Raw genomic sequence first — 10,733 nt, 5'->3', positions numbered from 1 at the left:
CTATTATTATTCAAGGTTAATCCCCTCTCTAACGGTGTTTGCGGGCTATTGCCCAGTGGCTCTCGGTCCATCGTCTTATGCTGAATTGCGACAAGATGGTGGCCTGCTGGTTGACCGGCTATCTTTCCATTCCAACGCATTCACTTCTCTTGTTCAGCACCATGATAGTACCAGTCACTAGTTTCCATTATCTGGGTGTGCTCCTTGACTCCAGCCTTTCTTTTGAACCACAAATTGCAGCATTATGTCTGTGTTTTCTGCTCTGCCTACTGCATTCAGTCCGCTCTGTATTCAACCATGACACATTCCACTCTTTAATTCTTTCTCTTTTTATGTCATGCCTGGATTATTGCAACGTCGTTTATCTAGGGATTTCTAATTCATTGTTCAAGAGACTACAGGCATTGCAGAACACGGCTATCCGCGTTTTATGTCACCTATGGAAATTTGATCATGATTCATCTCCATTTAAGGACCATCACTGGTTACCAGTTAATTTCCGCATACAATTTAAGGTGCTAGTTTTAGCTTTTAAAGCTTTTAGACAGGATACTCCATCTTATTTTTCATCACTAACAATACCATATTCCTCAATCCATGTCCTACATTTTATTAATGATCACTGAATGGTATTACCAGGTCCTTGATTTACTCAGAAACTACACATCATAGGTTTTTTTTTTACTAAGCTGAGGGAAAAAGGGTCCTGCGCTAGCGGCAGGGGCTGTTTATCCCATGCGCCAGGGCCCCCAGCCAAACATGGCCATGCGTTCTTACCATGTGGCCATACAATGGGGAGCCCTTACCGCCACCCATTGAGGTGGCAATAAGGGCTCCCGCGGTAACCCGGTGGTAACTGGGCAGCACACGATGATGCCTGATTATCGCCAGGTTACCACCATGCAAGCAATTTCCAGGGGTTTTCTTTTACCCCCAGCAATGGTCTGAACTCAGGACAGATCTACCGCCAGTGGCTGCTTTGAGTTGGCAGTAGCCTTGATTTAGCGATTGGTAAGCTTATGTTGGGCTTACCAACGCTTTGTAAAAGACCCTCATAGTGCATTCTTTTTCATTGCCCCACATTTCTGGAATTCCATGCCACTAACTATTCAAAATGAATGTAATTTAAAATATATAAATAATTCAGCATACTATTCAATACCCATTAGTCTAAATTAATAGTAGTACAAATGTTTATTAAATAGGTAAGTTTTTTTTTAATTCTATGAAATGAAATATAAGAACGATGGCATTTTATGATAGATGATAGACTATTCCAAATCATTATTGCTTGATCTCTATAATATTAAAAAAAAAAACAAATCCCCTTAAATGAAGGAAAGCCTAATTCCAATTGTTGCAAAGTATGGTTAGATCTGAACAATGCATCAACCAAATGTGTGACATGCAAGCTAGTTAATCCATGAAAAATCATAAAAATGAAACAACTAGACCTGACAATAATATGCAATCTTGACAACAATGGCTGATACATGACCAAATGTATTTGATTTAAAGATCCAATGTGCTGCAGTTTTTTTGCAATATTTGGAGTCAATTGTAATTTCACAGCTATGTCAAGAAACAATACACTGCAACAATCCAATTAGGACAGTATCAGGCTTTGGACCAATAACTTGAAATAATTCTCATGAAAATATTAATGAATTGTACTAAGCTACCTTAGTTAAAAAAATAATTAAAAAAAACCTTTTTAAACAAGTTATTGACTTGTAGCTCAAGTAATTAAGAGGACTCTAGAATTATTTCAGGTACCTTAGATGACTTTTCTACTGTCAGATTTTCATGTTGACAAATCAGAATTGTCACAGGCACCAATTCCAGATGGTTGCTGAGCCAGAGAACTTTAGTTTTACTAGTATTGAGCTTCAACATATAAGATAAAGCCCAGTTTATCAGTACAGATAGATATTTTAGAAAAAGAGGCATTTATCTCAGGTAAAACTGGAATCAAAGCAAAGATATCATTGGCATAAGAAAGAATAATATCATATCCTACTAAAGAAAATCAAGATAACTCATAAAGGGCCCCTTTTACTAGGCCGCATAAGGCTGTACACTCGCCAAAATGGACTTACCGCCAGACTACTGTGTGACCCTTGCGGTAATTTCATTTTTGGCATGAGTCCGCTATGCATATCTGAAAAATGATTTTTATTTTCTGGCATACGTAGCAGATGTGTGCCAAGTGGCATCTGATGCGCGTAGGTCCTTACCGCCAAAATTCTTTACTGCTAGGTCTATGGCTGGCAGTAAGGTCAGAAACCCAAAACAGACACATGACAATTTTGATTTTGCCGCACATCCATTTTCGGGGAAAAAAGGGGCCTTTTTTACAAGCACACGGAAAAATAATTCTGCGCGCACCCAACACCCGCACCTACACTATCGCAGGTCACATTTTACTGCGGCTTTGTAAAAGGAGCCCAAAATGATTAAAAACAACAGGAGATAGAGGTGATCTCTGAGGAATCCCACATGAAGATTGCCAAACATTTGATATGACTCCATTCATTTTGAACATATACTTTCAGTGAATCAAAAATGTAAGACTAAGCCTGCAATTCCTATGTTCTCTAATTTTGAAAATGAGAGTATAGTCAACCATGTCAAAAGCAGCTGACGGGTCAAACCTCAGCAAGAACCTGTAGTAGGTAGTGTTTTAACCTTAGAGACTAAGGTCAACTGCAGTCTCCGTATTGTGTAATGCATGAAACCCATATTGAGATGAATGTAATATGTCATGTTTAAATAATTTGTTGTGTTGTGCAATTGCAGTTTCTAGTAATTTTATAAATAAATTAATACTGGTGATTAGTCAGTGAGTTAGATTTAAACTCTGTGATTTTGGAATTGGAGTAAGTATGATTTTACAAAGGTCAGGATGAAAGTAACCAGTATCAATGATACAAATGTTTAAACGCTACCTATGCAAATAAGCTCACTAGCAATCTTTTGCATGAAGTTTTGCTACCTTGTTGACCACAAAAAGAAAACTACACCTTACCAAGGTGTAATTATGTGACAATATCCTTGTACTGAATGGTGAAATCATGAAATGATTTGCTTAATCCTGTATCACATTATTAAAATGGCTTGGGGAAAATGCACTGCTTATTTAGACCATTATTAAAATGACTAAGGGAAAATCCACTGCTTATTTCTGGGATAAGCAGCAGAAAATATATTGAACCTGGTTGGGATCTTGTCAGGTATTTGAGACCTGGATTGGCTGCTGTTGGAAACAGGATGCTGGGCTTGATGAACCAGCCCTTCAACACTGTCCCAGTGTTGCAATACTTATGTACGTATGAAGCTCATTATCTAAGAATTAGAATATGATTTCACACAGTATTGTTATCTGTGAAGGCCACAGCTTGCAAATTTATTTGCAAAGGAGGCTTCAAGACACCAAAAAGTTTAAAATGTCCCTTATGTTAGGGCAGAAACAGAAATTCAAATTAAGGGCCACTAAGCAACAAAATTCTGAAAAGGCCCCCAAAGCCCTTCTCTCCACTTCAAAAGACCTGGAAACAGCTGAAAGGAAGTTCCTTCTTCATTGGTTCCCACTGCACTACAGGATCTATTTGGGCAGAATATGTGCAATTGTTTGGGTGAGGGGTTGTTCATTTTTATATGCGTAAGGCCTGTTTGCGATAAATTCTCATTTTAGTACATCAGCCTCTTCATGTTCCTAATGTTGTTACAGAGGATACTGGTAATCTTTGCTGACAATCTGAATAGATGGAGCCACAAAATTGGACAACTGTGACAGAATTTCTTCTTTTGGGCTTCTCAGACATCCCACAGCATCAGATTCCCCTTTTTTTGCTATTCTTATCCCTGTATATAATTAACCTACTAGGCAACACAACGATGATTTCTTTAGTAGCCACTGATCACCACCTTCACACTCCTATGTATTTCTTCATCAGTAATCTGGCATTTGTGGACATGTGCTTCAGCTCAGTCGTCATCCCCCAGATGCTAACCAATATCTTCTCGGAGAATAAATCTATTTCATACGCTGCCTGCATGACACAGTTATCCTTCTTCATTACATTTGCTGGTATTGAAGGAACACTACTTGCCGTCATGGCCTATGACAGGTATGTGGCCATTTGTGACCCTTTACACTACCCCATGCTTATGAATAAGAGGACTTGTCTGTGTCTCTTGGGATTGTGTTGGCTCAGTGGGACACTGAATTCCTTGCTACACACCATCTTGACTTGTCACTTATCCTTCTGCAGCTCCAACAAAATTCATCACTTTTTCTGTGATGTCCCCCCACTGCTGAAGCTTTCCTGCACAGACACCTTCCTCAATGAGCTAGTGATCTTCACTGAGGGAACACTGATAGACATGGTGCCTTTTCTGTTCATCATTATTTCCTACATTCGTATTATCACCACTGTATTGAAAGTTTCTTCTGTGTCTGGAAGGTCTAAAGCCTTTTCTACCTGTTCATCCCACATTGCAACTGTCACTCTGTATTTTGGGAGCATATTTTTCATGTATTTCCGACCTTCTTCCAGTTACTCATTGGAATATGACCGTGTGGCCAGTGTGATGTACACAGCAGTGACACCTATGCTGAACTCATTCATCTACAGCTTGAGGAACAAAGATGTGAAAGTGGCCCTGAAGAGAGTAATAAGTGAAAAAATATTACAGAAGGTCTGCTCTGTTGCCTAAGAAAGTCATTAGCCTGAAACATCTATGTCACTTTCTAGATCTCAGTTTCAAATCTAAGAATAGACACTCTGCCTTCCATCTTTTTAATCCTGATTAAGTGATACATATAAAGGTAGATAGATAGGGTCAATGTTTCTTCAAGGAACATACAAGAACGTAAGACCTTTGAAGTCAGAATGATTGAATATTTTAACACCCAACAGAAAGGACTTAACAAGGATCTGGGGTTCCTAGCCCATTATAAACCATAAAGCTGTATGTCTCTGTTGATCACCCCACCCCTCACCTATCCACACCCATCCTGTTAGAATATCAATGATATGCTTTGATGTCCCCTTGCATACCTCCTACCCACCCCCATCCTCCCACCCTGTCAGACTGTCATAGTAATGCTTGAATGTTTTCACTTATATACACTGTCAGCTAGCACATTTGCTTATTTCCGATCTGACGAAGAAGGGCAACCTTCGAAAGCTAATCAAGAAATGTATTAAGTTATGTCCAATAAAAAAGGTATCATCTTATTTTCTTTTCCATGTTTTATTTTGTTTGATTTCTATTGATAACTTCAAGGAACATTAAAGTTGTTTCACGTTTATATGATGGATCTTTAGAAACCACTGTTTGATGACATTCAGGAAGCAGGTGAAAGCTTGGCTCTTCAACCAGGCCTTTAACAGAAGAAGTAGCTAACTTGTTAGTCTCACTCACACACACAAGGAGTGACATGGGCTGCACATACTACAGCAGGACATGTTTATCCACTCCTACCCTTGCTGAGATAATATTTAACTATTTCTCTGACCTCATGTGTAACTTTCTTTAAATCAATCACCTTACTTTCCAACTTTTCTTACTCTCTTACCTATCTATATGTTCCATTTTTGCTTTACCCTTCACTATCAGTTAAAATATTCTAGTATGTATTGTGTTGACATTGTAAATAGTATGCACATCATACTTTTTATTGTTATCTGAATATTTTTACTGCTGTAATTGCCTATTGCTCATGTTTAATCTATCCTTACTGTACACCACATTGAGTGGATTTCTTCAAAAAGGCGGTAAATAAATCCTTATCTACTATAATAAAACTCACCCTCAACGTTCTGAGGACACTGACGTCAGTGAAGCCAAGCCCTGACTTCCTTCAAAAAGGTTCGAAGGTTCGTGGTGGTGAAGCCACCAAAATCGTTCCGGGCCCCGCCCTCGAGGGCGGAGCAATGGCAGAACAACGAAGGGGTTGGCAGGGAGGGAGGCGGGGGTGGTGGGAAATCGCTCCGGGCCCCGCCCTCACATCAAACGTCATGATGTTGTGGGCGGAGCTATGGCAGAACAACGAAGGGGTTGGCCGGGTGGGAGGGGGGTGTTCGCAACGAAAACCTTGCTAGCACCCGTTTCATTTGCTCTGAAACGGGCCTCTTTTACTAGTAAATAAATAAATAAAAATATATTTATAACATTACTGAAAATTAATGTATCTATCACTGGATGTTTGGAAGTTGAGCATCAACTAGTAATGTCTTTGAATTGATTCTATTTATGCTTAAGTTTGGTCATTTTACTATTGTTATGCTGTTAACAAAATTGTAAGTTTTATGTTAAATTGTACCTGCAGTACACAGCCTTGGGTGAATCTCATCATAAAGGTGGTTAATAAATCCCAATAAATAAATAAATATGAGCTTTCAAAACCATATATGCCCATCCTTCACATATGAATAGTTGTAAAAAGTATGGGTTCAAGGGTTGCATTTACTTTATTCTCTACTTAAAGACATGCCATCAAAGTAGTTACTGTACATATAAGAAATAAAATATTACAATACATAACAGTACGTACAACATCTCACACAAAACATGCAACATCTCACACAAAACATACAACATGTCGCACAAAAGTGTATATATAACACTTCTGCTGTGGGACCACAGACCCTGACTTGGAAGCAGAACCATACTAAGCAAATGTATTGATTAGTGAATATATGGGTTAAAGTGGTTCACTGAATAATAATGGATTGTGTGTGTAATTATGGAAAAGAATAGTCTTCAAAGGAATATTGATGGCTTGAAAATACTGATTTTTGCAGACTACAGTTTCAACAGCTAAGGATGTATTACTGTCAAATCAATTAAAAAAAAAAAAGGTTGGGATAGAAAGGATCAGAATAGGTCAACTATAGGGCTCTGTCTACTAAGCCATTATAATTCATTTAGCATGTGCTAATTATCATGTGCTAAATGCCAAGTAGCCCACTGTATTCCTATGTGCTGCATGGCACTAAGGCACACTAATTTGTTAGTGCATGAAATCTATTAGCACACCTTAGTAAAAGGCCTGGCCACAGAAAAAAGGAAGGACATATACAGAAGCAGCACAGTTACTGGATAGAAAACAGAATAGTTCATGAACTGGAACAAACCCTGGGGTGTTGAAAAAGCTATCTTCTCCTTGGCAGCTGGGGCAAAGGGTACCTGCTAATATCCCTTGGTCAGGTCCATGGTCAAAATAAATTGAGCCGCTTCGAGCTGCTCAATTAGTTTATCCACTCTTGACATGGGATAAGCCTCCAGTTTGGAAGCAGTGTTCACCTTCCAGAAATAAATATAAAATCAGATGCTCCTGTCCCGCTTTGGCACCAGCACAATGGGGGATGACTTATTGCTTGTCAAGTTCTCGATGACTCCCAGTTCCAGCATCTCAGTGACCTCCTTTGCCATGGCTTGTTGCTGGGCTTCTGGGATTCGATAGGGACGTTGCTGGACTACCACTCCTGGCCGGGCAAGGTGGAACCAGCTCGGCACTCCTGAAAACACATCTTGATTCTGGCACACCAACTGCTCTAGTTTGGCCTTCTGAGAGATGGAAAGTTGGCTCCAAATGGAACTTGCAGGGGCTCAGACTTGGTCAGAACCTCTGGCTCAAAGTTGTCCTTCTGATCATAGGGACCCACTTCTTTAGCAAACTGATATGGAAAATTTTCACCTTGTCTCTCTTGTCCACTTGGGCCAACTTGTAGGGGGATAGTGACCACTGGGGGAGTAAAGGGAGGTGATCCCCGATTCCCTCCAGTGGTCATCTGGTCATTTGGGGCACCTCTTGTGTGTAGTAGAGGAGTAGCCTAGTGGTTAATGCAGCAGATTTTGATCCTGGGGAAGTGGGTTCAATTCCCACTATAGCTGTTTGTTATAAAAACAGGTCTAGCTCTAAAGTCTAAGTTTTAGTCTTGGACGTTTTGTTTTGTTCCATTATGGCTGAAAGACATCTAAGTCTTAGGAACATCCAAGTCCTGCCTTGAACACACCCCTGGCATGTCCCCTTGAGATTTGGAAGTATTTCTGATGGACTTCAGAGAAAAACGTCTAAAAAGAGGTTTCAAAAATACTGATTTGGATGTTTTGTGTGAAAAAGGTCCAAATGCAGACTTATGTCACTTTTTGGACATTTTTCTCCTTTGAAAATGAGCCTGTTTGTCTCATTAATCCATGCTTATGAATATGATGTGTAATTTTGTTCTTTATAATAGTCTCAGCCATTTTGCCCAGCACTGACATCAGGCTCACTGGTCTATAATATCCCGGATCACCACTGTATCCTTTTTTTAAAAATCAGCATTACATTGGCCACCCTCCAATCTTCTGGTACCATGCTTGATTTTAAAGATAAATTACATATTACTTACAATAGTTCTGCAAGTTCTTTTTCAATTCAGTACTCTGAGATGAAAACCATCTGGTCCAGGTGTATTGCTACTTTTCAATTTTTCAATTTGCCCCATTCCAGGTTTATAGAGATTTGATTCAGTTTCTCTGACTTGTCAGCAATGAATACCATTTCTAGCACCTGTATCTCTCCAACATCTTTTTCAGTGAAAACCAAAGTAGAGCATTAATTTAAGCTCTCCACTATGGCTTTGTCTTCTCTGAATACCCCTTTTACCCTCAGTTATCTAATGGTCCAACTGATTCTTTTGCCAGCTTCTTGATTCTAATAAACATTTTAAAAAGTTTTTACTGTGTGTTTTTTTCCTCCAATGCAATCTTTTTTCAAAGTCTTTCTTTGTCTTCCTTGTCAGTGCTTTGCATTTGACTTACCATTCCTTATGCTGTTTCTTATTATTTTCAGTTGGTTCCTTCCATTTTCTGAAGGATTTTCTTTTTGCTCTAATAGCTTCCTTCACCTTACTTTTTAACCATGCCAACTGTCATTTGGCTTCCTTCTTCCTTTTTTAATACATATAATATAACTGTCCTGGGCTTCCAGGATGGTATTATTGAACAGCATCCACGCCTGATATAAATTTTTGAGCTTTGCAACTACTCTGCTACTTTTTTTCACCGTTATTCTCATTTTATCATAGTCTCCTTTTTGAAAGTTAAATGCTAACATATTGGATTTCCTGTGTGTACTTACTGCAGAGCTGATCTGATTATATTATGATCACTGTTATCAAATGGCCCCTAGCACCATTACCTCCTGCAGCAGATCAGGCAAACCACTAAGGACTAGGTCTAGAATTTTTCCTCCTCTTGTTGGCTCCTGTACCAGCTGCTTCATAAAACAGTCCTTGATTTTGTTAAGGAATTTTTACCTCCCTAGCTTTCCCTGATGTTACATTTACCCAGTCAATATCGGGGTAATTGAAATCACCCATTTTATTGTTGTCACCAGTTTATTATCCTCCCTTATTTCTGATATTTCTACATCTGTCACAGTTTCAGGGATGGTGAGCTCTTGGACCACAGCTGAATATGTAGCAGACAAGTCATCTGGGCTGGCACAGGGCAAGTGTCAGAATAAATCAGGACTAGGCAAGACAAGGCAAGACTGGGCTAGACAAGACAGGACTTAAAACAAAGCAAGGCAGAGGTAACAAGGTACAATAGGTAAGACAAGAAAAGGAAAGGATCCAGACGAGGCAAGGAAAGCAAGGTAAAGGGGCAGAACTGGAACCCAGACAGGACAAGGCAAGACTTGGAACTAGATTAAAAATGGGACTGGGACCTAGGCAATACAAGACAAGGCAGAACAAGGCAAGACACAGAACTGGATTAAAACTGGGTCCAGAAAAGGCAAGACAAGGACTGGATCCGGACAGGACTGGACTGGACTGGATGAGATGAGACAAGAAAGGCTAAGCACAACTGAACAAAGCAGACAGTCAAGACAGAAGCTGTATCCAGACAAGGCAAGAAAACAAGACAAAGGGCTAGAACTGAACCTAGACAGGAACACAGCAAAACACAGGAACAAGGCTAGAACTGGGTTCAGACACGGCAAAGCTAGGCAGGGCAGGAACTGGATCCAGACACAAGAATGACAACAAGTCAAGGCACAAAACAGAGCAAACAAAGTAGGCCAGGAGCTAGGTAATAAGAACAAACAGAAGCAAGACTATAAACATGGCAGGAACAGGACTTGGCAGGAAACAGGAAACAGGAATGGAGCTTTGGCTTGGCAGGAACAGGAGCCAGGAATGGAGCTTTGGCTTGGCAGGAACAGGAACCAGCAACTGGACTTGGCAGGAACAGAGCTTTGGCTTGGTAGAAACAGGAATCAGGAATGGAGCTTTGACTTGGCAAGAACCAGGAACAGAGCTTTGGCTTGGCATGAACAGGAACCAGGAATGGAGCTTTGGCTTGGCAGGAACAGGAACCAGGAACAGACTTGGCTTGGCATCAGGAACAGACTTGACTTAGCAGGAATAGGAATCAGGAACAGACTTGGCTTAGCAGGACTAGGAATCAGGAATGAAGCTCGACTGTAGCAGAAACCAGGAACAGAGCTTTGGCTGTGGCAAAAGCCAGAAATGGAGCTGTGGCTATAGAAAGTGTGAAGAACAGAGCCTTGGCTTTAGCAGAAACATGGTTTGGCAATAGCAGAAAGCAAGAACAGGGTTTAATTGAAGCAAGTGTAACCCGGGGTTTAAATTTAAAAAAAAAAAAAAATTTTTTTTTTACTTACCTGGGAACCGGGAGCGCTGGGGAAGGGAAACAGTGCTCCCGGTGCA

The 10,733-nt window shown here is 40.1% G+C and overlaps 1 protein-coding gene across 1 annotated transcript; it reads left to right on the top strand.

Annotated features, from left to right (window-relative positions):
• Window positions 1–3,765: 3,765 nt before the first annotated feature.
• Window positions 3,766–4,719, top strand: LOC115464647 (olfactory receptor 5I1-like). The gene has a single exon (XM_030195008.1). It carries the CDS (start codon window positions 3,766–3,768, stop codon window positions 4,717–4,719), a length of 954 nt encoding a protein of 317 aa, XP_030050868.1.
• The last annotated feature ends 6,014 nt before the right edge of the window (window positions 4,720–10,733 follow it).

Source organism: Microcaecilia unicolor, chromosome 3 (assembly GCF_901765095.1).
Source record: "Microcaecilia unicolor chromosome 3, aMicUni1.1, whole genome shotgun sequence".
NCBI classification, from domain to species: domain Eukaryota; kingdom Metazoa; phylum Chordata; class Amphibia; order Gymnophiona; family Siphonopidae; genus Microcaecilia; species Microcaecilia unicolor.
Note: the sequence above shows the minus strand (reverse complement) of the source record. Positions and strands in the feature narration are given on the sequence as shown.